The 27,268-nt window shown below is 44.2% G+C and overlaps 2 protein-coding genes across 4 annotated transcripts in view; both read right to left on the bottom strand.

Annotated features, from left to right (window-relative positions):
* Positions 1–1,618: 1,618 nt before the first annotated feature.
* Positions 1,619–4,011, bottom strand: adirf (adipogenesis regulatory factor). Its single transcript, XM_071411958.1, has 3 exons — positions 3,709–4,011; positions 2,922–2,984; positions 1,619–2,221 (listed from the first exon to the last, which is right to left on the bottom strand). The coding sequence occupies exons 1-3, from the start codon at positions 3,785–3,787 to the stop codon at positions 2,118–2,120; spliced, it is 246 nt and encodes an 81-aa protein (XP_071268059.1). The 5' UTR covers positions 3,788–4,011; the 3' UTR covers positions 1,619–2,117.
* A 1,596-nt stretch (positions 4,012–5,607) lies between these two features.
* Positions 5,608–27,268, bottom strand: part of LOC139581782 (beta-synuclein-like) — a 64,483-nt gene continuing 42,822 nt past the window's right edge. Inside the window, exons 5-6 of one of the 3 annotated variants that reach the window (XM_071411940.1) lie at positions 26,216–26,299; positions 5,608–5,729 (exon numbers count right to left, since the gene is read on the bottom strand). In XM_071411940.1, coding sequence (XP_071268041.1) covers positions 5,697–5,729; positions 26,216–26,299 — 117 coding nt within the window. In that variant the 3' untranslated portion in view covers positions 5,608–5,696. The remainder of the gene's footprint in view (positions 5,730–26,215; positions 26,300–27,268) is intronic. The other 2 variants (XM_071411941.1, XM_071411942.1) reach the window with 2 other exon arrangements.

Below are 27,268 nucleotides of genomic sequence, written 5' to 3'. Positions count from 1 at the left end.
AATTGCGCCAACAGTTGTTGCCTTCTCACCAAGCTGCTTGCCTATTGTTCTGTAGCCCATCCTAGCCTTGTGCAGGTCTACAATTTATCCCTGATGTCTTTACACAGCTCTCTGGTCTTGGCCATTGTGGAGAGGTTGGAGTCTGTTTGATTGAGTGTGTGGACAGGTGTCTTTTATACAGGTAATGAGTTCAAACAGGTGCAGTTAATACACGTAATGAGTGGAGAACAGGAGGGCTTCTTAAAGAAAAACTAACAGGTCTGTGAGAGCCGGAATTCTTACTGGTTGGTAGGTGATCAAATACTTATGTCATGCAATAAAATGCAAATTAATTACTTAAAAATCATACAACGTGATTTTCTGGATTTTTGTTTTAGATTCCGTCTCTCATAGTTGAAGTGTACCTATGATAAAAATTACAGACCTCTACATGCTTTGTAAGTAGGAAAACCTGCAAAATCGGCAGTGTATCAAATACTTGTTCTCCCCACTGTATATGACTGTGTATGTCCCTTTCTGAATTGTTGATAATGTCAACAGTTTATGTGCATGATAAATGCATTAGGTGAAGTGTTTAATGTAGTGAGCTACAGTGCCTTCAGAAAGTATTCATACCCCATGACTTATTCCACATTTTTTTGTGTTACAGTCTGAATTCAAAATTGATTAAATATGTATTTTTTCTCAGTTATTTACACACGATATCCCATAATGAAAAAGTGAAAACATGTTTTTAGACATTTTTGAAAATGTATTGAAAATGTAATTCCTGTGCTTAGCTCTATTTCATACATTTTTGTCCTAAAACAACTCCCTAGTCCTTGCCGATGACAAGCATACCCATAACATGATGCAGCCACTACCATGCTTGAAAATATGAAGAGTGGTACTCAGGGACGTGTTGTGTTTGCCCCCAAACATAACGCTTTGTACTCTGGACATGAAGTTCATTTCTTTGTAAAATGTTTTGCAGTTTTACTTTAGTGTCTTGTTGCAAACAGGATGCATGTTTTGGAATATTTTTTAATTCTGTACAGGCTTCCTTCTTTTCACTCTGTCATTTAGGTTGGTATTGTGGAGTCGCTACAACATTGTCTTCTCACAGCCATTAAACTCTGTAACTGTTTTAAAGGTCACCCTTCCCTGAGTGGTTTCCTTCCTCTCCGGTAACTGAGTTAGGAACGACACCTGTATCTGGGTGTATTGATGCAGCATCCAAAGTGTAATTTATAACTTCATCATACTCAAAGGGCTGCTTTTTTACGTTTTATGTATCTATCAATACGTGCCCTTCTTTGCAGAGGCATTGGAAAACCTCCCTGGTCTTTGTGGTTGAATCTGTTTGAAATTCACTGCTCAACTGAGGGACCTTACAGATATGTGTATTTGTGGGGTACAGAGATGAGGGAGTCATTCACAAATCATGTTAAACACTATTATTGCACACAGAGTGAGTCCATGCAACTTATTATGTGAGTAGTTAAGTACATTTTTACTCCTGAACATATTTAGGCATCGTCATAACAAAGGCATTGAATACTTATTGACTCAAGACATTTCAGCTTTTCATTTATAATTAATTTGTTTAAAAAAATGTTAAAAAAAACATAATTCCATGTTGACATTATGGGGTGTTGTGTTTTATTGTGTTTTTTATTGTGACACAAAAGCACAATTTAATCCAATTAAAAAATGAATGCTGTAACACAACAAAATGTGGAATAAGTCAAAGGTTGTGAGTATGGTAGCTCTGTTCATTACTGTACAGGTACAGTAGCTAGTCTTTGTGTGTGGTTCCTGTGAAAGGTGAATATCTCTGATTCAAGAGAACTCGTGTCTTTATTATCTTTGGTAAAAATAATCATATATAATGAAACAAAAAAAAAGCGTCACATTGTGGAAAAGAAGCCGCTGGGAAACGATTTCAAGAACATCTTTCAGTGTGGAATGTTTGTTCTGCGTTGTGGCACGATTTTTAAAATGTTATTTTCTTCTGGTGTAAAGAGATGTCTTAAATAGCATCCTATTCCCTTAGTAGTGCACTACTTTCAACAGGTAGTGACAGGATAGGGTGCCACTTATGACAATTTCCCTCTGTAAAGGAAAGGCTGGAGGGATCATTTAGACCCCAGCTTCTGTCCAAACTCCTTGATGGTGTCGGTTGCCTTGTCTGCTGCCGTTCCGATGACCGCATGTGTCTGTCGGCTGGCCTCTGTGGCCGCTAGAGAGAGACAGAGAGAGAGAGAGCGAGCGAGCGCGAGAGAGAGAGAGAGAGAGAGAGAGAGACAGAGACAGAGAGAGAGACAGAGAGAGAGACATACAGAGACAGACAGAGAGAGAGACAGAGAGAGAGATAGAGAGAGAGACAGAGAGAGAGAGACAGAGAGAGAGAGACAGAGAGAGAGAGAGACAGAGAGAGAGAGACAGAGAGAGAGACAGAGAGAGAGAGACAGAGAGAGAGAGAGAGAGAGAGAGAGAGAGAGAGAGAGAGAGAGAGAGAGAGAGAGAGAGAGAGAGAGAGAGAGAGAGAGAGAGAGAGACAGAGAGAGAGAGAGAGACAGAGAGAGAGACAGAGAGAGAGAGAGAGAGAGACGAAAACACCTTGGTGTATTACATGGTCCTATTGTTAGAGGTAAACAGATGTCTCATCAATGCCTCAACAGGGTTTTTCAAAAATGTTAAATTGTTCGGATATCGTGACCTTTGTGTCCTCACATGTACTTGTGTGTGTGTGTGTGGTGTGTGTGTGTGTGTGGTGTGTGGTGTGTGGTGTGTGTGGTGTGTGTGTGTGTGTGTGTGTGTGTGTGTGTGTGTGTGTGTGTGTGTGTGTGTGTGTGTGTGTGTGTGTGTGTGTGTGTGTGTGTGTGTGTGTGTGTGTGTGTGTGTGGTGTGTGTGGTGTGTGTGTGTGTGTGTACTATACCTATATTAGTTGTTTCCTTGGAGGACTCTGCCACCTGCTGTACAGTTTCCTGAGCTGCCTGGACTGGACACAACACAGTAACTATGTTATAACAGGTTATGACAAGTTCTGTCATCACTTGACAGGCTATGACTGTTTTAAACAGTTATTGCCGGTATGTTTCAAACAGTGTTACTCAACTTTCTCCTTCAACAAGACTGAACATTAGCTAGGGGTTTAGTGAAATAATGATTGTTCTTTCCACTCAGAATAGGAATTTCACAGACTGCTGTATCAAGTAGGATGTTCACAGTCTGCTGTATCAAGTAGGATGTTCACAGACTGCTGTATCAAGTAGAATGTTCACAGACTGCTGTATCAAGTAGGATGTTCACAGACTGCTGTATCAAGTAGGATTTTTCTGTCTCAGGAGGAATGATATACAAAACAAATCCTCTAACTATACAGATTCAAAGATAGATGATTTCAAGAGTTTATAAGGCAATTATAACGTAATGTTGTTTTTAGTATTCACTGACTTGAGACAGAGATCATGAATATTATCCAGACAACCTGTTGACCTTTAGAGGTTATGAGGGAGGTTTAATCTATTTCCAGGGTGTGGACCACCCAGTTCAAAACATCAAGCAAATCCATCAGGTTAATGAGGACGCTGTTCAATGGTATTTATCTAATTGCCTGCACAACAGAAGGAGACAGTTGACATCCCCTTCTACACGGATACTACTAAAGTTAAGTTCTCCGACACAGTCTAAGGAAGCTGACAGCTCTAGCGCCACATCATTACCTGCATGCTCTGTGACTCCCTTGGCTGCTGATTGGGTGGAGCCTTTCAATCCTTCAAAAGATTTCTTAAAAGAGGCCATGATGTTTTTCTATCTCTGTCTCTCTGGTCCTCTGGTCCTCTGTCTCCTTGGAGGCGCTGGTCCTCTGATTCTGGTCCGGACAGCAACAGTGGTACAGTAGAGCGGGTTAGAGAGGGTCTGTACAGAGAGCAGTGGTGCAGAGAGGAGGAGGTTTAATACCCTCTGTTAGTGGCCTGGGGCTACTGGACGTTCCGGGTGGATTAACTAGACTAAACCTCAGCACACAGCCTAGATTACACAGGCATCCCAGCTATGACAGGGCCCCACCTCAGCAGATTCTAAACACTCTGTTGGTCTGTCTGCTCTGTCTGCTAGCACAGAGGCACAGACACCCAGAGTCACACCATACAGAAAGGGAGGAAGGGATAGAGAGACAAAGAGAGAGAGATTGTGTATGAGAGAGACTGACTGACACGACAGACGGACGGACGGACGGACAGGGAGGGAGGGAGGGAGGGAGACAGACAGACAGACAGACAGACAGACAGACAGACAGACAGACAGACAGACAGACAGACAGACCGGCAGAGAGACAGACAGACCGGCAGACCGACAGACCAGCAGACAGACAGACAGACAGACAGACAGACAGACAGACAGACAGGGAGGGAGGGAGGGAGGGAGGGAGGGAGGGAGGGAGGGAGGGAGGGAGGGAGGTGGACAGACAGACAGACAGACAGACAGACAGACAGACAGACAGACAGACCGGCAGACAGACAGACCAGCAGACAGACAGACCAGCAGACAGACAGACCAGCAGACAGACAGACAGACAGACAGACAGACAGACAGACAGACAGACAGGGAGGGAGGGAGGGAGGGAGGGAGGGAGATAGACAGACAGACAGACCGGCAGACAGACCGGCAGACAGACCGGCAGACAGACAGACAGACCGGCAGACAGACAGACAGACAGACCGGCAGACAGAGGGTGTGTGTGTAACGAGGTCTGTTCTTCCTGGTTTGAACATTCTAATAAACAACCAACACTTGGTTTCTTGTTTCTCACTTTTTTATTTATAGAAGGTGTGTTAGTTTGTCTGCTTTGACACAGAAACCTTTATATTGACAAGTCCTGCACTTTAAAGCACATATTGATCTGACAACCATTATGATTTCAAGACGTAATATATTGACTTTAACTTGTTAAAATCTTCAGTACACGCAAACACACACAAAAACATGTAGTTTGTCCATTTCTAACAGATAGTTCCACCGGAATGATTTCACAAGCAACTATAAAGATACAATGTATAAAACTCTTACTTGAAAAACATTAAATAAATAAAAACTTGCTCCAAAAGTAAATTCAAAAGAGAATCCACAAACAGGCATTGTACACATGTAGAGAATATTATTGGTAGTAGTCATATCTGTTTGCAACCGGATTTATAATTTTCTTACGCTCCCAACGTTGTTGTTGGAAGATGAGAAAAATACACCTATTATTATCATCTCACATTTATAAATACAGAAACACACAAAGAGTCACAAGCATAGAAATAGAGTCCAATCTTGAATGTGGAGGCCTGTTCTATGGATTGTATTTCTACGGTCACAAGCCATAGGCCTGGTCCGGGGTCTCGTTCCATTGGGAGGGAATCAAGGAAACGAGACTCGAGACAGCGAGCGGCTCTTCTACACCTCAAGGAACAACTACACGACTCAACACATTACAGCAGTAACATGACATTTACAATATAGCATCGATTATCATAAAAGATGTATCTTTATGAAGAAGAAACAACATTTTTCTCAGGTGGAATTCTTGTTTTGTGGATTTTTTGTCCTTTTTTTTTTGCAACAGGATTATATTTGTATTGTTGTCGTAGTTTCAGCATTTGTCCTTTTTATTTGAATAAATGTTGGTATTGTGCTGCTGGTTGGATGGAGATTTGGAATGATGGTTTTATGCTTCTTGTTCGTAGTCCTGGGACTGCTCCTTGGAGAGAAGAGAGAGAGAGAGACAGAGCTCAGAGAGAGGGAGACAGTATTTAAATAGAGAGAGAGCTCAGAGAGAGGGAGACAGTATTTTAATAGAGAGGAGAGAGAGACAGAGCTCAGAGAGAGGGAGACATTATTTAAATAGAGAGAGAGCTCAGAGAGGGAGACATTATTTAAATAGAGAGAGAGCTCAGAGAGAGGGAGACCGTATTTAAATAGAGAGGAGAGAGAGAGAGCTCAGAGAGAGGGAGACATTATTTAAATAGAGAGAGAGCTCAGAGAGGGAGACATTTAAATAGAGAGAGAGTTCAGAGAGAGGGAGACAGTATTTAAATAGAGAGAGAGCTCAGAGAGAGGGAGACAGTATTTAAATAGAGAGGAGAGAGAGAGAGCTCAGAGAGAGGGAGACATTATTTAAATAGAGAGAGAGCTCAGAGAGGGAGACATTTAAATAGAGAGAGAGTTCAGAGAGAGGGAGACAGTATTTAAATAGAGAGAGAGCTCAGAGAGAGGGAGACAGTATTTAAATAGAGAGAGAGCTCAGAGAGAGGGAGACAGTATTTAAATAGAGAGAGAGCTCAGAGAGAGGGAGACAGTATTTAAATAGAGAGAGAGCTCAGAGAGAGGGAGACAGTATTTAAATAGAGGAGAGAGCTAAGAGAGAGGGAGACAGTATTTAAATAGAGAGGAGAGAGAGCTCAGAGAGAGGGAGAAAAAAAAGTCTAAAAAAGTCAAGTCTAAAATGAAGACAATCAGGGCAATAAGGACACAATGTTCTCTTTTTAACCTGACAGGAAAAAGTGATCATTACACAACAGTATAACGAGTACAACGTTAGCGACCTGAACACAACACTTGGCTAAGATCTTCAGATCTCTTGACAGTGCTCTGGAGCCTGGTTTTTAGTCCTGGTCGGGTTAGTTAGAATATGTTCAGCTTGACTCCTGTGGCAATACTCCACTCCACCCACCAGAGGGCAGCACTAGCTAATGTAAACTATAACAGCTGCTCCAAGGACACAGTAGAAACAGACATCTTTTTTATTTTATTTTACTAGTCAAGTCAGTTAAGAACAAATTCTTATTTACAATGACGTCCTACTGGGGAACAGTGGGTTAACTGCCTTGTTCAGGGGAACAGTGGGTTAACTGCCTTGTACAGGGGAACAGTGGGTTAACTGCCTTGTTCAGGGGAACAGTGGGTTAACTGCCTTGTTCAGGGGAACAGTGGGTTAACTGCCTTGTTCAGGGGAACAGTGGGTTAACTGCCTTGTTCAGGGGAACAGTGGGTTACCTGCCTTGTTCAGGGGAACAGTGGGTTAACTGCCTTGTTCAGGGGAACAGTGGTTTAACTGCCTTGTTCAGGGGGAACAGTGGGCTAACTGCCTTGTTCAGGGGAACAGTGGGTTAACTGCCTTGTTCAGGGGAACAGTGGGTTAACTGCCTTGTTCAGGGGAACAGTGGGTTAACTGCCTTGTTCAGGGGAACAGTGGGCTAACTGCCTTGTTCAGGGGAACAGTGGGTTAACTGCCTTGTTCAGGGGAACAGTGGGTTAACTGCCTTGTTCAGGGGAACAGTGGGTTAACTGCCTTGTTCAGGGGAACAGTGGGTTAACTGCCTTGTTCAGGGGAACAGTGGGTTAACTGCCTTGTTCAGGGGAACAGTGGTTTAACTGCCTTGTTCAGGGGAACAGTGGGTTAACTGCCTTGTTCAGGGGAACAGTGGGTTAACTGCCTTGTTCAGGGGAACAGTGGGTTAACTGCCTTGTTCAGGGGAACAGTGGGTTAACTGCCTTGTTCAGGGGAACAGTGGGTTAACTGCCTTGTTCAGGGGAACAGTGGGTTAACTGCCTTGTTCAGGGGAACAGTGGGTTAACTGCCTTGTTCAGGAGAACAGTGGGTTAACTGCCTTGTTCAGGGGGACAGTGGGTTAACTGCCTTGTTCAGGGGAACAGTGGGTTAACTGCCTTGTTCAGGGGAACAGTGGGCTAACTGCCTTGTTCAGGGGAACAGTGGGTTAACTGCCTTGTTCAGGGGAACAGTGTGTTAAACTGCCTTGTTCAGGGGAACAGTGGGTTTAACTGCCTTGTTCAGGGGAACAGTGGGTTAACTGTCTTGTTCAGGGGAACAGTGGGTTAACTGCCTGTTTCAGGGTAACAGTGGGTTAACTGCCTTGTTCAGGGGAACAGTGGGTTAACTGCCTTGTTCAGGGGAACAGTGGGCTAACTGCCTTGTTCAGGGGGAACAGTGGGCTAACTGCCTTGTTCAGGGGAACAGTGGGCTAACTGCCGTGTTCAGGGGAACAGTGGGTTAACTGCCTTGTTCAGGAAAACAGTGGGTTAACTGCCTTGTTCAGGGGAACAGTGGGCTAACTGCCTTGTTCAGGGGAACAGTGGGTTAACTGCCTTGTTCAGGGGAACAGTGGGTTAACTGCCTTGTTCAGGGGAACAGTGGGTTACCTGCCTTGTTCAGGGGAACAGTGGGTTAACTGCCTTGTTCAGGGGAACAGTGGGTTAACTGCCTTGTTCAGGGGAACAGTGGGTTAACTGCCTTGTTCAGGGGAACAGTGGGTTAACTGCCTTGTTCAGGGGAACAGTGGGTTACCTGCCTTGTTCAGGGGAACAGTGGGTTAACTGTCTTGTTCAGGGGAACAGTGGGTTAACTGCCTTGTTCAGGGGAACAGTGGGTTAACTGCCTTGTTCAGGGGAACAGTGGGTTAACTGCCTTGTTCAGGGGAACAGTGGGTTAAACTGCCTTGTTCAGGGGAACAGTGGGTTAACTGCCTTGTTCAGGGGAACAGTGGTTTAACTGCCTTGTTCAGGGGGAACAGTGGGCTAACTGCCTTGTTCAGGGGAACAGTGGGTTAACTGCCTTGTTCAGGGGAACAGTGGGTTAACTGCCTTGTTCAGGGGAACAGTGGGTTAACTGCCTTGTTCAGGGGAACAGTGGGCTAACTGCCTTGTTCAGGGGAACAGTGGGTTAACTGCCTTGTTCAGGGGAACAGTGGGTTAACTGCCTTGTTCAGGGGAACAGTGGGTTAACTGCCTTGTTCAGGGGAACAGTGGGTTAACTGCCTTGTTCAGGGGAACAGTGGGTTAACTGCCTTGTTCAGGGGAACAGTGGTTTAACTGCCTTGTTCAGGGGAACAGTGGGTTAACTGCCTTGTTCAGGGGAACAGTGGGTTAACTGCCTTGTTCAGGGGAACAGTGGGTTAACTGCCTTGTTCAGGGGAACAGTGGGTTAACTGCCTTGTTCAGGGGAACAGTGGGTTAACTGCCTTGTTCAGGGGAACAGTGGGCTAACTGCCTTGTTCAGGGGAACAGTGGGTTAACTGCCTTGTTCAGGAGAACAGTGGGTTAACTGCCTTGTTCAGGGGGACAGTGGGTTAACTGCCTTGTTCAGGGGAACAGTGGGTTAACTGCCTTGTTCAGGGGAACAGTGGGCTAACTGCCTTGTTCAGGGGAACAGTGGGTTAACTGCCTTGTTCAGGGGAACAGTGTGTTAAACTGCCTTGTTCAGGGGAACAGTGGGTTTAACTGCCTTGTTCAGGGGAACAGTGGGTTAACTGCCTTGTTCAGGGGAACAGTGGGTTAACTGCCTTGTTCAGGGGAACAGTGGGTTAACTGCCTGTTTCAGGGTAACAGTGGGTTAACTGCCTTGTTCAGGGGAACAGTGGGTTAACTGCCTTGTTCAGGGGAACAGTGGGCTAACTGCCTTGTTCAGGGGGAACAGTGGGCTAACTGCCTTGTTCAGGGGAACAGTGGGCTAACTGCCGTGTTCAGGGGAACAGTGGGTTAACTGCCTTGTTCAGGATAACAGTGGGTTAACTGCCTTGTTCAGGGGAACAGTGGGTTAACTGCCTTGTTCAGGGGAACAGTGGGTTAACTGCCTTGTTCAGGGGAACAGTGGGTTAACTGCCTTGTTCAGGGGAACAGTGGGTTACCTGCCTTGTTCAGGGGAACAGTGGGTTAACTGCCTTGTTCAGGGGAACAGTGGGTTAACTGCCTTGTTCAGGGGAACAGTGGGTTAACTGCCTTGTTCAGGGGAACAGTGGGTTAACTGCCTTGTTCAGGGGAACAGTGGGTTACCTGCCTTGTTCAGGGGAACAGTGGGTTAACTGTCTTGTTCAGGGGAACAGTGGGTTAACTGCCTTGTTCAGGGGAACAGTGGGTTAACTGCCTTGTTCAGGGGAACAGTGGGTTAACTGCCTTGTTCAGGGGAACAGTGGGTTAACTGCCTTGTTCAGGGGAACAGTGGGTTAACTGCCTTGTTCAGGGGAACAGTGGTTTAACTGCCTTGTTCAGGGGGAACAGTGGGCTAACTGCCTTGTTCAGGGGAACAGTGGGTTAACTGCCTTGTTCAGGGGAACAGTGGGTTAACTGCCTTGTTCAGGGGAACAGTGGGTTAACTGCCTTGTTCAGGGGAACAGTGGGCTAACTGCCTTGTTCAGGGGAACAGTGGGTTAACTGCCTTGTTCAGGGGAACAGTGGGTTAACTGCCTTGTTCAGGGGAACAGTGGGTTAACTGCCTTGTTCAGGGGAACAGTGGGTTAACTGCCTTGTTCAGGGGAACAGTGGGTTAACTGCCTTGTTCAGGGGAACAGTGGTTTAACTGCCTTGTTCAGGGGAACAGTGGGTTAACTGCCTTGTTCAGGGGAACAGTGGGTTAACTGCCTTGTACAGGGGAACAGTGGGTTAACTGCCTTGTTCAGGGGAACAGTGGTTTAACTGCCTTGTTCAGGGGAACAGTAGGTTAACTGCCTCGTTCAGGGGGCAGAACGACAGATTTATACTTCACAGCTCAGGGATTCGATCCAGCAACCTTTCGGGTTACTGTCCCAACACTCTAACCGCTAGGATACCTACAGCCCCGGTATAGTAGCGTCCTCTCATTAGTATACTAGCTCTGACATCTTCGTGTCAACAGAATGTCATGTCTGGTACTCACATAATGATGCCTTAAGGGCATTTATCTACAGAAAAGACCGTGTGGATATTGATGGGAATATTACATTCACATCCTCACTATGACTATGTGGAAGCAAGGGGCAACTACAGCCGTAGAGAAAAGACGCCATGTTTACAGCAACGCAGAGAATCCTCTGATACTACCCATAATGCATTGCAACTCTTGACGTCACCACCACCGGAGGGAGAGAAAGAGAGAGAGAGTGTGTGAGAGAGAGAGAGCGAGACAGACAGAGGGAGAGAGAGCGAGAGAGCGAGAGAGCGAGAGAGAGAGAGAGAGAGAGAGAGAGAGAGAGAGAGAGAGAGAGAGAGAGAGAGAGAGAGAGAGAGAGAGAGAGAGAGAGAGAGAGAGAGAGAGAGAGAGAGAGAGAGAGAGAGAGAGAGAGAGAGAGAGAGAGAGAGAGAGAAAGAGAGAGAGAAAGAGAGAGAGAAAGAGAGAGAGAGACAGAGAGAGAAAGAGAGACAGACAGACAGACAGACAGACAGACAGACAGACAGACAGACAGACAGACAGACAGACAGACAGACAGACAGAGCGAGAGAGATGTGGAGACGGAGGTGAAGACGGAGGTTACAAGAGCAATGGGGGGGGATCGTAGAGAGTGAGAAAGAGAAATATATGGAGGAGGGAGAGACAAGGATGGAGAGAAAGAAAGAATGAGCTGGAGGAGGAATGGAGGAGAGTGTGTGTTGCCTCTTCATGATATGAGGTTATGCATTTTAATATCACAGGAGTCACTTGCGTTAAACAGAAGAGAGTTTAAATGTAATCTTCTATTCTATAATTGATTTCTATGATCAGAACGACATCACAGTTAATAAGCCACTGAATTGGTTCTGAACCATTCGTATATAGATAGATAGATTACTCCACTGAGAGTCTTTGATTCGTCATTGGTTCCCTGATGATTCTCAGGTCTCAGATGATGTGATTCGGTACTGTGTGAGATCTGACTTCCCAAAATAACCATCTGTCTCAGCGCACGCACGCACGCACGCACACACACACCATACAAAATATTGGAGGTGTTATGTCCGCCTGTCTATCAGGCATTTGACATCTCTCTCAATCTCTCTCAAGTCTAAACCTATTGAGAGAGAAAAAGCACCAACTCACACAGAGTTCTACTGGTTAGATTCCCCAATTTCTACTGGTTAGATTCCTCAGTTCTACTGGTTAGATTCCCCAGTTCTACTGGTTAGTTTCCCCTCTACTGGTTAGTTTCCCCAGTTCTACTGGTTAGTATCCCAATTTCTACTGGTTAGTTTCCCCTCTACTGGTTAGTTTCCCCAGTTCTACTGGTTAGATTCCCCAGTTCTACTGGTTAGTATCCCCAGTTCTACTGGTTAAATTCCCCAGTTCTACTGGTTAGATTCCTCAGTTCTACTGGTTAGATTCCCCAGTTCTACTGGTTAGATTCCCCAGTTCTACTGGTTAGTTTCCCCAGTTCTACTGGTTAGATTCCCCAGTTCTACTGGTTAGATTCCCCAGTTCTACTGGTTAGATTCCCCAGTTCTACTGGTTAGATTCCTCAGTTCTACTGGTTAGATTCCCCAGTTCTACTGGTTAGATTCCCCAGTTCTACTGGTTAGTTTCCCCAGTTCTACTGGTTAGATTCCCCAGTTCTACTGGTTAGATTCCCCAGTTCTACTGGTTAGATTCCCCAGTTCTACTGGTTAGATACCCCAGTTCTACTGGTTAGATTCCCCAGTTCTACTGGTTAGATTCCCCAGTTCTACTGGTTAGATTCCCCAGTTCTACTGGTTAGTTTCCCCAGTTCTACTGGTTAGTTTCCCCAGTTCTACTGGTTAGATTCCCCAGTTCTACTGGTTAGATTCCCCAGTTCTACTGGTTAGATTCCCCAGTTCTACTGGTTAGATCCCCCAGTTCTACTGGTTAGATACCCCAGTTCTACTGGTTAGTTTCCCCAGTTCTACTGGTTAGATTCCTCAGTTCTACTGGTTAGATTCCCCAGTTCTACTGGTTAGATTCCCCAGTTCCACAGGTTAGATACCCCAGTTCTACTGGTTAGATTCCCCAGTTCTACTGGTTAGATTCCCCAGTTCTACTGGTTAGATTCCCCAGTTCTACTGGTTAGTTTCCCCAGTTCTACTGGTTAGATTCCCCAGTTCTACTGGTTAGATTCCCCAGTTCTACTGGTTAGATTCCCCAGTTCTACTGATTAGATTCCCCAGTTCTACTGGTTAGATTCCCCAGTTCTACTGGTTAGTTTCCCCAGTTCTACTGGTTAGATTCCCCAGTTCTACTGGTTAGTTTCCCCAGTTCTACTGGTTAGATTCCCCAGTTCTACTGGTTAGATTCCCCAGTTCTACTGGTTAGATTCCCCAGTTCTACTGGTTAGATCCCCCAGTTCTACTGGTTAGATACCCCAGTTCTACTGGTTAGATTCCCCAGTTCTACTGGTTAGATTCCCCAGTTCTACTGGTTAGATTCCCCAGTTCTACTGGTTAGATTCCCCAGTTCTACTGGTTAGTTTCCCCAGTTCTACTGGTTAGATTCCCCAGTTCTACTGGTTAGATTCCCCAGTTCTACTGGTTAGATTCCCCAGTTCTACTGGTTAGATCCCCCAGTTCTACTGGTTAGATACCCCAGTTCTACTGGTTAGTTTCCCCAGTTCTACTGGTTAGATTCCCCAGTTCTACTGGTTAGATTCCCCAGTTCTACTGGTTAGATTCCCCAGTTCCACAGGTTAGATACCCCAGTTCTACTGGTTAGTTTCCCCAGTTCTACTGGTTAGTTTCCCCAGTTCTACTGGTTAGTCTCCCCAGTTCTACTGGTTAGATTCCCCAGTTCTACTGGTTAGTTTCCCCAGTTCTACTGGTTAGATTCCCCAGTTCTACTGGTTAGATTGCCCAGTTCTACTGGTTAGATTCCCCAGTTCTACTGGTTAGATTCCCCAGTTCTACTGGTTAGATTCCCCAGTTCCACAGGTTAGATACCCCAGTTCTACTGGTTAGATTCCCCAGTTCTACTGGTTAGAAACCCCAGTTCTACTGGTTAGATTCCCCAGTTCCACTGGTTAGAATCCCCAGTTCTACTGGTTAGATTCCCCAGTTCCACTGGTTAGAATCCCCAGTTCTACTGGTTAGATTCCCCAGTTCCACTGGTTAGATCCCCCAGTTCTACTGGTTAGATTCCCCAGTTCTACTGGTTAGATTCCCCAGTTCTACTGGTTAGATTCCCCAGTTCCACTGGTTAGATTCCCCAGTTCTACTGGTTAGATTCCTCAGTTCTACTGGTTAGATTCCTCAGTTCCACTGGTTAGATTCCCCAGTTCTACTGGTTAGATTCCCCAGTTCTACAGGTTAGATTCCCCAGTTCTACTGGTTAGATTCCCCAGTTCTACTGGTTAGTTTCCCCAGTTCTACTGGTTAGATTCCCCAGTTCTACTGGTTAGATTCCCCAGTTCCACTGGTTAGATTGCCCAGTTCTACTGGTTAGATTCCCCAGTTCTACTGGTTAGATTCCCCAGTTCTACTGGTTAGATTCCCCAGTTCCACAGGTTAGATACCCCAGTTCTACTGGTTAGATTCCCCAGTTCTACTGGTTAGAATCCCCAGTTCTACTGGTTAGATTCCCCAGTTCCACTGGTTAGATCCCCCAGGTCTACTGGTTAGATTCCCCAGTTCCACTGGTTAGAATCCCCAGTTCTACTGGTTAGATTCCCCAGTTCCACTGGTTAGAATCCCCAGTTCTACTGGTTAGATTCCCCAGTTCCACTGGTTAGATCCCCCAGTTCTACTGGTTAGAATCCCCAGTTCTACTGGTTAGATTCCCCAGTTCTACTGGTTAGATTCCCCAGTTCTACTGGTTAGATCCCCCAGTTCTACTGGTTAGATCCCCCAGTTCTACTGGTTAGATTCCCCAGTTCTACTGGTTAGATTCCCCAGTTCTACTGGTTAGATTCCCCAGTTCCACTGGTTAGATTCCCCAGTTCTACTGGTTAGATTCCTCAGTTCTACTGGTTAGATTCCTCAGTTCCACTGGTTAGATTCCCCAGTTCTACTGGTTAGTATCCCCTCTACTGGTTAGTTTCCCCAGTTCTACTGGTTAGATTCCCCAGTTCTACAGGTTAGATTCCCCAGTTCTACTGGTTAGTTTCCCCAGTTCTACTGGTTAGATTCCCCAGTTCTACTGGTTAGATTCCCCAGTTCCACTGGTTAGATTCCCCAGTTCTACTGGTTAGATTCCCCAGTTCTACTGGTTAGATTCCCCATTTCTACTGGTTAGATTCCCCAGTTCTACTGGTTAGTTTCCCCAGTTCTACTGGTTAGATTCCCCAGTTTTACTGGTTAGATTCCCCAGTTCTACTGGTTAGATTCCTCAGTTCTACTGGTTAGATTCCCCAGTTCCACTGGTTAGATTCCCCAGTTCTACTGGTTAGATTCCCCAGTTCTACTGGTTAGATTCCCCAGTTCTACTGGTTAGATTCCCCAGTTCTACTGGTTAGATTCCCCAGTTCTACTGGTTAGATCCCCCAGTTCTACTGGTTAGATTCCCCAGTTCTACTGGTTAGATTCCCCAGTTCTACTGGTTAGATTCCCCAGTTCTACTGGTTAGATACCCCAGTTCTACTGGTTAGATTCCCCAGTTCTACTAGTTAGATTCCCCAGTTCTACTGGTCAGATTCCCCAGTTCTACTAGTTAGATTCCCCAGTTCTACTGGTTAGTTACCCCAGTTCTACTGGTTAGATTCCCCAGTTCTACTCGTTAGATTCCCCAGTTCTACTGGTTAGATTCCCCAGTTCTACTGGTTAGATTCCCCAGTTCTACTGGTTAGATTCCCCAGTTCTACTGGTTAGATTCCCCAGTTCTACTGGTTAGATTCCCCAGTTCTACTGGTTAGTTTCCCCAGTTCTACTGGTTAGTTTCCCCAGTTCTACTGGTTAGATTCCCCAGTTCTACTGGTTAGATTCCCCAGTTCTACTGGTTAAATTCCCCAGTTCTACTGGTTAGATTCCCCAGTTCTACTGGTTAGATTCCCCAGTTCCACTGGTTAGAATCCCCAGTTCTACTGGTTAGATTCCCCAGTTCCACTGGTTAGAATCCCCAGTTCTACTGGTTAGATTCCCCAGTTCCACTGGTTAGATCCCCCAGTTCTACTGGTTAGAATCCCCAGTTCTACTGGTTAGATTCCCCAGTTCTACTGGTTAGATTCCCCAGTTCTACTGGTTAGATCCCCCAGTTCTACTGGTTAGATCCCCCAGTTCTACTGGTTAGATTCCCCAGTTCTACTAGTTAGATTCCCCAGTTCTACTGGTTAGATTCCCCAGTTCCACTGGTTAGATTCCTCAGTTCTACTGGTTAGATTCCTCAGTTCCACTGGTTAGATTCCCCAGTTCTACTGGTTAGTATCCCCTCTACTGGTTAGTTTCCCCAGTTCTACTGGTTAGATTCCCCAGTTCTACAGGTTAGATTCCCCAGTTCTACTGGTTAGATTCCCCAGTTCTACTGGTTAGTTTCCCCAGTTCTACTGGTTAGATTCCCCAGTTCTACTGGTTAGATTCCCCAGTTCCACTGGTTAGATTGCCCAGTTCTACTGGTTAGATTCCCCAGTTCTACTGGTTAGATTCCCCAGTTCTACTGGTTAGATTCCCCAGTTCCACAGGTTAGATACCCCAGTTCTACTGGTTAGATTCCCCAGTTCTACTGGTTAGAATCCCCAGTTCTACTGGTTAGATTCCCCAGTTCCACTGGTTAGATCCCCCAGTTCTACTGGTTAGATTCCCCAGTTCCACTGGTTAGAATCCCCAGTTCTACTGGTTAGATTCCCCAGTTCCACTGGTTAGAATCCCCAGTTCTACTGGTTAGATTCCCCAGTTCCACTGGTTAGATCCCCCAGTTCTACTGGTTAGAATCCCCAGTTCTACTGGTTAGATTCCCCAGTTCTACTGGTTAGATTCCCCAGTTCTACTGGTTAGATCCCCCAGTTCTACTGGTTAGATTCCCCAGTTCTACTGGTTAGATTCCCCAGTTCTACTGGTTAGATTCCCCAGTTCCACTGGTTAGATTCCCCAGTTCTACTGGTTAGATTCCTCAGTTCTACTGTTTAGATTCCTCAGTTCCACTGGTTAGATTCCCCAGTTCTACTGGTTAGTATCCCCTCTACTGGTTAGTTTCCCCAGTTCTACTGGTTAGATTCCCCAGTTCTACAGGTTAGATTCCCCAGTTCTACTGGTTAGTTTCCCCAGTTCTACTGGTTAGATTCCCCAGTTCTACTGGTTAGATTCCCCAGTTCCACTGGTTAGATTCCCCAGTTCTACTGGTTAGATTCCCCAGTTCTACTGGTTAGATTCCCCAGTTCTACTGGTTAGATTCCCCATTTCTACTGGTTAGATTCCCCAGTTCTACTGGTTAGTTTCCCCAGTTCTACTGGTTAAATTCCCCAGTTCTACTGGTTAGATTCCCCAGTTCTACTGGTTAGATTCCTCAGTTCTACTGGTTAGATTCCCCAGTTCCACTGGTTAGATTCCCCAGTTCTACTGGTTAGATTCCCCAGTTCTACTGGTTAGATTCCCCAGTTCTACTGGTTAGATTCCCCAGTTCTACTGGTTAGATTCCCCAGTTCTACTGGTTAGATCCCCCAGTTCTACTGGTTAGTTTCCCCAGTTCTACTGGTTAGATTCCCCAGTTCTACTGGTTAGATTCCCCAGTTCCACTGGTTAGATTCCCCAGTTCTACTGGTTAGATTCCTCAGTTCTACTGGTTAGATTCCTCAGTTCCACTGGTTAGATTCCCCAGTTCTACTGGTTAGTATCCCCTCTACTGGTTAGTTTCCCCAGTTCTACTGGTTAGATTCCCCAGTTCTACAGGTTAGATTCCCCAGTTCTACTGGTTAGATTCCCCAGTTCTACTGGTTAGTTTCCCCAGTTCTACTGGTTAGATTCCCCAGTTCTACTGGTTAGATTCCCCAGTTCCACTGGTTAGATTGCCCAGTTCTACTGGTTAGATTCCCCAGTTCTACTGGTTAGATTCCCCAGTTCTACTGGTTAGATTCCCCAGTTCCACAGGTTAGATACCCCAGTTCTACTGGTTAGATTCCCCAGTTCTACTGGTTAGAATCCCCAGTTCTACTGGTTAGATTCCCCAGTTCCACTGGTTAGATCCCCCAGTTCTACTGGTTAGATTCCCCAGTTCCACTGGTTAGAATCCCCAGTTCTACTGGTTAGATTCCCCAGTTCCACTGGTTAGAATCCCCAGTTCTACTGGTTAGATTCCCCAGTTCCACTGGTTAGATCCCCCAGTTCTACTGGTTAGAATCCCCAGTTCTACTGGTTAGATTCCCCAGTTCTACTGGTTAGATTCCCCAGTTCTACTGGTTAGATCCCCCAGTTCTACTGGTTAGATCCCCCAGTTCTACTGGTTAGATTCCCCAGTTCTACTGGTTAGATTCCCCAGTTCTACTGGTTAGATTCCCCAGTTCCACTGGTTAGATTCCCCAGTTCTACTGGTTAGATTCCTCAGTTCTACTGTTTAGATTCCTCAGTTCCACTGGTTAGATTCCCCAGTTCTACTGGTTAGTATCCCCTCTACTGGTTAGTTTCCCCAGTTCTACTGGTTAGATTCCCCAGTTCTACAGGTTAGATTCCCCAGTTCTACTGGTTAGTTTCCCCAGTTCTACTGGTTAGATTCCCCAGTTCTACTGGTTAGATTCCCCAGTTCCACTGGTTAGATTCCCCAGTTCTACTGGTTAGATTCCCCAGTTCTACTGGTTAGATTCCACATTTCTACTGGTTAGATTCCCCAGTTCTACTGGTTAGTTTCCCCAGTTCTACTGGTTAGATTCCCCAGTTCTACTGGTTAGATTCCCCAGTTCTACTGGTTAGATTCCTCAGTTCTACTGGTTAGATTCCCCAGTTCCACTGGTTAGATTCCCCAGTTCTACTGGTTAGATTCCCCAGTTCTACTGGTTAGATTCCCCAGTTCTACTGGTTAGATTCCCCAGTTCTACTGGTTAGATTCGCCAGTTCTACTGGTTAGATTCCCCAGTTCTACTGGTTAGATCCCCCAGTTCTACTGGTTAGATTCCCCAGTTCTACTGGTTAGATTCCCCAGTTCTACTGGTTAGATACCCCAGTTCTACTGGTTAGATTCCCCAGTTCTACTAGTTAGATTCCCCAGTTCTACTGGTCAGATTCCCCAGTTCTACTAGTTAGATTCCCCAGTTCTACTGGTTAGTTACCCCAGTTCTACTGGTTAGATTCCCCAGTTCTACTCGTTAGATTCCCCAGTTCTACTGGTTAGATTCCCCAGTTCTACTCGTTAGATTCCCCAGTTCTACTGGTTAGATTCCCCAGTTCTACTGGTTAGATTCCCCAGTTATACTGGTTAGATTCCCCAGTTCTACTGGTTAGTTTCCCCAGTTCTACTGGTTAGTTTCCCCAGTTCTACTGGTTAGATTCCCCAGTTCTACTGGTTAGATTCCCCAGTTCTACTGGTTAGATTCCCCAGTTCTACAGGTTAGATTCCCCAGTTCTACTGGTTAGATTCCCCAGTTCTACTGGTTAGTCTCCCCAGTTCTACTGGTTAGATTCCCCAGTTCTACTGGTTAATTTCCCCAGTTCTACTGGTTAGTTTCCCCAGTTCTACTGGTTAGATTCCCCAGTTCTACTGGTTAGATTCCCCAGTTCTACTGGTTAGATCCCCCAGTTCTACTGGTTAGATACCCCAGTTCTACTGGTTAGATTCCCCAGTTCTACTGGTTAGATTCCCCAGTTCTACTGATTAGTTTCCCCAGTTCTACTGGTTAGATACCCCAGTTCTACTGGTTAGATTCCCCAGTTCTACTGGTTAGTTTCGCCAGTTCTACTGGTTAGATTCCCCAGTTCTACTGGTTAGATTCCCCAGTTCTACTGGTTAGTTTCCCCAGTTCTACTGGTTAGATTCCCCAGTTCTACTGGTTAGATTCCCCAGTTCTACTGGTTAGATTCCCCAGTTATACTGGTTAGATTCCCCAGTTCTACTAGTTAGATTCCCCAGTTCTACTGGTTACTTTTCCCAACCAAATGGAACCAAATGGAATAGTCCCAATAGTGTAAAACCCGAAGATAAACCAAGTGCAACTCAAATACTTGCAAGTATTTCACCTAGTCCTAGTGTTTGTGTAAGTGTGTGTGTGTGTGTGTGTGTCTATGTTCGTGTAAGTGTGTGTGTTTGTGTAAGTGTGTGTGTGTGTGCGTGTGTAGTGTTGGGATTCGTTACTTGAAAAAGTAGTTTATTCCATATTATTCGATACATGTAACAAAAGTAGTTTATTCCATATTATTCGATACATGTAACAAAAGTAGTTTATTCCATATTACTCGATACATACAACAAGATGGCGCTGACAGACATGGCAGCTTTGCTTCTTGCTCCAAAGCAAATTTGCAGTATTTTATTGTTTGTTGTTGTGTTTTTTGTATTTCTTACATTAAACAGCCGGAAAAACCTTTGGGATATCAGAGTGGCGGTAACTCACCAGCATTACGACCAGAAATATGACTTTCCCGAATGGGATCCTTTGTTCCCAGGGCAAGTTATCTTATCCCAGAGGCTGCTCCAAGACGCCGCCGGCGGAGAAGAGATATTCAGAGTGGACTTCTAGTCCGACTCAAGAGGCGCGAACACCATCCATCACTTCCGAGTATATTACTCGCTAATGTTTAGTCTCCGGACAATAAAGTAGACAAGCTCAGGGCGAGGATATCCTTCTAGAGAGACATCAGGGACTGTAACATACTCTGTTTAACAGGAACATGGCTCTCTCCGGATATACTCTCCCCATCCATACAGCCAGCTGGGTTCTCAGTCCATCTCTCTCCAGATATACTGTTCCCATCCATACAGCCAACTGGGTTCTCAGTCCATCTCTCTCCAGATATACTGTCCCCATCCATACAGCCAGCTGGGTTCAAAGTACATCTCTCTCCAGATATACTGTCCCCATCCATACAGCCAGCTGGGTTCTCAGTACATCTCTCTCCAGATATACTGTCCCCATCCATACAGCTAGCTGGGTTCTCAGTACATCTCTCTCCAGATATACTGTCCCCATCCATACAGCCAGCTGGGTTCTCAGTACATCTCTCTCCAGATATACTGTCCCCATCCATACAGCCAGCTGGGTTCTCAGTACATCTCTCTCCAGATATACTGTCCCCATCCATACAGCCAGCTGGGTTCTCAGTACATTGCGCAGACAGGAATAAAGATCTCTGCTGGAAGAAGAAAGTCGGAGGTGTATGTTTCATGATTAACTACTCATGGTGTGATTGTGATAACATACAGAAACTCAAGTCCTTTTGTTCACCTGAACAAGAATAACTCAAAAAACAAATGCAGACCGTATTACCTCCCAAGAGAATTCTCTTCGGTTATAGTCACAACTGGGTCCTGGACTTCCTAACGGGCCACCCCCAGGTGGTGAAGGTAGGAAACAACACCTCCACTACACTGATCCTCAACACAGGGGCCCCACAAGGGTGCGTGCTCAGCCCCCTCCTGTACTCCCTGTTCACCCATGACTGTGTGGCCCCTGACGCCTCCAACTCAATCATCAAGTTATCAGACGACACTACAGTGGTAGGCCTGATTACCAACAATGACTAGACAGCCTACAGGAAGGAGGTGAGGGCCCTCGGAGTGTGGTGTCAGGAAAATAACCTCTCACTCAACGTCAACAAAACGAAAGAGCTGATCGTGGACTTCAGGAAACAGCAGAGGGAGCACACCCCTATCCACATCGACAGGACCACAGTGGAGAAGGTGGAAAGCTTAAATTTCCTCTGCATTACACATCACTGACAAACTGAAATGGTCCACCCACACAGATAGTGTGGTGAAGAAGACAGAACAGCTTCAACCTCAGGAGGCTCATTAACTTTTATAGATGCACAATTGAGAGCATCCTTTCGAGCTGTATCACCGCCTGGTACGGCAACTGTACCACCCGCAACCGCAGCTCTTTCCAGAGGGTAGTGAGGTCTGCACAACGCATCACCGGGGGCAAACTACCTGCCCTCCAGGACACCTACAGCACCCGATGTCACAGTAAGGCCAAAAATATGATCAAGGACAACAACCACCCGAGCCACTGACTGTTCACCCAAAAGGCGAGGTCAGTACAGGTGTATCAAAGCTGGGACCGAGAGACTGAAAAACAGCTTCTATCTCAAGGCCATCAGACTGTTAAAGAGCCATCACTAACACAGAGAGGCTGCTTCCCTATATACACAGACTTGAAATCACTGGCCACTTTAATAATTGAACACTAGTCACTTTTATAATGTTTACATATTTTGCATTACTCATTTCATATGTACAGTGGGGAGAACAAGTATTTGATACACTGCCGATTTTGCAGGTTTTCCTACTTACAAAGCATGTAGAGGTCTGTAATTTTTATCATAGGTACACTTCAACTGTGAGAGACGGAATCTACAACAAAAATCCAGAAATCACATTGTATGATTTTTAAGTAATGAATTAGCATTTTATTGTATGACATAAGTATTTGATCACCTACCAACCAGTAAGAATTCCGGCTCTCACAGACCTGTTCGTTTTTCTATAAGAAGCACTCCTGTTCTCCACTCATTACCTGTATTAACTGCACCTCTTTGAACTCGTTACCTGTATAAAAGACACCTGTCCACACACTCAATCAAACAGACTCCAACCTCTCCACAATGGCCAAGACCAGAGAGCTGTGTAAGGACATCAGGGGTAAAATTGTAGACCTGCACAAGGCTGGGATGGGCTACAGGACAATAGGCAAGTAGCTTGGTGAGAAGGCAACAACTGTTGGCGCAATTATTAGAAAATGGAAGAAGTTCAAGATGACGGTCAATCACCCTCGGTCTGGGGCTCCATGCAAGATCCCACCTCGTGGGGCATCAATGATCATGAGGAAGGTGAGGGATCAGCCCAGAACTACATGGCAGGACCTGGTCAATGACCTGAAGAGAGCTGGGACCACAGTCTCAAAGAAAACCATTAGTAACACACTACGCCGTCATGGATTAAAATCCTGCAGCGCACGCAAGGTCCCCCTGCTCAAGCCAGCGAATGTCCAGGCCCGTCTGAAGTTTGCCAATGACCATCTGGATGATCCAGAGGAGGAATGGGAGAAGGTCATGTGGTCTGATGAGACAAAAATAGAGCTTTTTGGTCTAAACTCCACTCGCCGTGTTTGGAGGAAGAAGAAGAATGAGTACAACCCCAAGAACACCATCCCAACCGTGAAGCATGGAGGTGGAAACATCATTCTTTGGGGATGCTTTTCTGCAAAGGGGACAGGACGACTGCACCGTATTGAGGGGAGGATGGATGGGGCCATGCATCGCGAGATCTTGGCCAACAACCTCCTTCCCTCAGTAAGAGCATTGAAGATAGGTCGTGGCTGGGTCTTCCAGCATGACAACGACCCGAAACACACAGCCAGGGCAACTAAGGAGTGGCTCCGTAAGAAGCATCTCAAGGTCCTGGAGTGGCCTAGCCAGTCTCCAGACCTGAACCCAATAGAAAATCTTTGGAGGGAGCTGAAAGTCCGTATTGCCCAGCGACAGCCCTGAAACCTAAAGGATCTGGAGAAGATCTGTATGGAGGAGTGTGCCAAAATCCCTGCTGCAGTGTGTGCAAACCTGGTCAAGAACTACAGGAAACGTATGATCTCTGTAATTGCAAACAAAGGTTTCTGTACCAAATATTAAGTTCTGCTTTTCTGATGTATCAAATACTTATGTCATGCAATAAAATGCTAATTAATTACTTAAAAATCATACAATGTGATTTTCTGGATTTTTGTTGTAGATTCCGTCTCTCACAGTTGAAGTGTACCCATGATAAAAATTACAGACCTCTACATGCTTTGTAAGTAGGAAAACCTGCAAAATCGGCAGTGTATCAAATACTTGTTCTCCCCACTGTATATACTGTATTCTATTCTATTCTAATGTATTTTAGTCTATGCTGTTCCGACATTGCTCATCCAAATATTTATATATTCTTAATTCCATTCCTTTACTTCAGATGTGCGTGTATTGTTGTGAAATTTGTAGATATTACTTGTTAATAAATATTACTGCATTGTTAGATACTACTGCACTGTTGGAGCTAGGAGCACAAGCATTTCGCTACACCCGCAATAACATCTGCTAAATATGTGTATGTGACCAATAACATTTTATTTTATTTTATTTGAATGTAAACCATTGAAATCAACAATTCCCTGTCTGCTCCTTTGGCTTGAAGCACAAACGTGGTCCCAATTGATAATACACAACACTGCAACCGTTGTGCACTAATCATGATTCATGAAATTAAAAGCCTGTCTTTTTATAATGTGTGATGATAATGCATATCTACACAAATATATAGGGCCATATAACATAAAAAATAGACAAGGCTATTTGATGCAGGTTGTCTATTGTCCAAAAATGTCATTATCACGTTGACCGGTCAGTCCTGCTGGCTATCCCGGCGGTGGGAAACTTTTCAAACCACTGGCATAGAGATGGATAGAGAGCACACTTCCCCCTAGACACCAAATCACTAACGGTCTTTGCTATCACAGAAGAGATCAGAGGTACGCCCTCTTTCCATTTTTATGGACGGCTGTCATGACATTCTCTAAACAGCTTTTCTCCGCTCGCTCGATAACCAAATGAGGAAGCAAGTGGAGATTGGATCATGGAAACGCCCGGAAAGGAAATGAAATGTTTTCTGGAAGTAGCGGGAACAATATGACAATATTTAAAGACTGTAACTCGTTATATTAAAGACAGTAACTCGTTATATTAAAGACAGTAACTCATTATATTAAAGACAGTAACAGACAGTAACTCGTTATATTAAAGACAGTAACCTCGTTATATTAAAGACAGTACCTCGTTATATTAAAGACAGTAACTCGTTATATTAAAGACAGTAACTCATTATATTAAAGACAGTAACTCGTTATATTAAAGACAGTACCTCGTTATATTAAAGACAGTAACTCGTTATATTAAAGACTGTAACAGACAGTAACTCGTTATATTAAAGACTGTAACAGACAGTAACTCGTTATATTAAAGACAGTAACTCGTTATATTTAAAGACAGTAACTCGTTATATTAAAGACAGTAACTCGTTATATTAAAGACATTACTCGTTATATTAAAGACAGTAACTCGTTATATTAAAGACAGTAACTCGTTATATTAAAGACAGTAACTCATTATATTAAAGACAGTAACTCGTTATATTAAAGACAGTAACTCGTTATATTAAAGACAGTAACAGACAGTAACTCGTTATATTAAAGACAGTAACTCGTTATATTAAAGACAGTAACTCGTTATATTAAAGACAGTAAGACGTTATATTAAAGACAGTAACTCATTATATTAAAGACAGTAACTCGTTATATTAAAGACAGTAACTCATTATATTAAAGACAGTAACTCGTTATATTAAAGACAGTAAGACGTTATTTTAAAGACAGTAACATACAGTAACTCGTTATATTAAAAACAGTAACTCGTTATATTAAAGACAGTAACTCGTTATATTAAAGACATTAACTCATTATATTAAAGACAATAACTCATTATATTAAAGACTGTAACATACAGTAACTCGTTATATTAAAGACAGTAACTCGTTCTATTAAAGACAGTAACGCGTTATATTAAAGACAATAACTTGTTATATTAAAGACAGTAACTCAACTCGTTATATTAAAGACAGTAACTCGTTATATTAAAGACAATTACTCATTATATTAAAGACTGTAACTCGTTATATTAAAGACAATAACTTGTTATATTAAAGACAGGAACGCGTTATATTAAAGACAGTAACTCGTTATATTAAAGACAGTAACTCATTATATTAAAGACAGTAACGCGTTATATTAAAGACAGTAACTCGTTATATTAAAGACAGTAACTCGTTATATTTAAGACAGTAACACGTTATATTAAAGACAGTACCTCGTTATATTAAAGACAGTAACTCGATATATTAAAGACAGTAACTCGTTATATTAAAGACAGTAACAGACAGTAAATCGTTATATTAAAGACAGTAACTCGTTATATTAAAGACAGTAACTCGTTATATTTAAGACAGTAACAGACAGTAACTCATTATATTAAAGACAGTAACTCATTATACTAAAGACAGTAACTCATTATACTAAAGACAGTAACTCATTATACTAAAGACAGTAACTCGTTATATTAAAGACAATAACTTGTTATATTAAAGACAGTAACACGTAATATTAAAGACAGTAACTTGTTATATTAAAGACAGTAACTCGTTATATTAAAGACAGTAACACGTTATGTTTAAGACAGTAACTCGTTTTATGTATGTGTGTGTGTGTGTGTGTGTGTGTGTTTGTGTGTGTGTGTGTGTGTGTGTGTGTGTGTGTGTGTGTGTGTGTGTGTGTGTGTGTGTGTGTGTGTGTGTGTGTGTGTGTGTGTGTGTGTGTGTGTGTGTGTGTGTGTGTGTGTTATTCCTCTTACCTGCTGGTTCTCGTCATATGTCTCTCCATCCAGACGGTCTCTTTGTGTCTCTCCTTCCATGGCCTCCTGCCCGTACTCCTCAGGCTGTGGACAAACACAACATTGTAAAACGAAACGAACAACACATCCTATTTCAACCACAACAATAATATTATTAAAAAAATATATAAAATAAAAGAAAGTGAGAATGTTTGTGAACCGTTAGGGAGAGATGCTAGACAGTCCAGACCAGTAGGCAGGAAACACAGTGTAAGTACTGTACACTTGATGATAATGTGATCATGATGCACCGACCAGGGTTAGGGGTCAATTCCATTTCAATTCAGGAAATACACTGAAATTACATTTTCACTTGTCTTCCATGCTTTTCAATGAAGATCATTTGTAATTTGGTTAACTTTCTGAATTGACTGGAACTGAAATGGAATGGACCCCAACCCTGGCACAGATCTGGTGTAAATATGTATAGTAGCATAGGGGCTAACCCCCAGTATTTTACACTAACAGATGTACCCAGAGGACAGGTAACCCCCCAGTATCCTACACTAAGAGACGTATTCAGAGGACAGGTAACCCCCAGTATTTTACACTAAGAGATGTACCCAGAGGACAGGTAACCCCCAGTATCCTACACTAAGATATGTACCCAGAGGACAGGTAACCCCCCAGTATCCTACACTAAGAGATGTACCCAGAGGACAGGTAACCCCCAGTATCCTACACTAAGAGACGTACCCAGAGGACAGGTAACCCCCCAGTATCCTACACTAAGATATGTACCCAGAGGACAGGTAACCCCCAGTATCCTACACTAAGATATGTACCCAGAGGACAGGTAACCCCCAGTATCCTACACTAAGATATGTACCCAGAGGACAGGTAACCCCCAGTATCCTACACTAAGATATGTACCCAGAGGACAGGTAACCCCCAGTATCCTACACTAAGAGACATACCCAGAGGACAGGTAACCCCCAGTATCCTACACTAAGATATGTACCCAGAGGACAGGTAACCCCCCAGTATCCTACACTAAGATATGTACCCAGAGGA

The sequence above is a fragment of the Salvelinus alpinus genome, chromosome 7, assembly GCF_045679555.1.
Source record: "Salvelinus alpinus chromosome 7, SLU_Salpinus.1, whole genome shotgun sequence".
In the NCBI taxonomy this organism is placed as follows: domain Eukaryota; kingdom Metazoa; phylum Chordata; class Actinopteri; order Salmoniformes; family Salmonidae; genus Salvelinus; species Salvelinus alpinus.
Note: the sequence above shows the minus strand (reverse complement) of the source record. Positions and strands in the feature narration are given on the sequence as shown.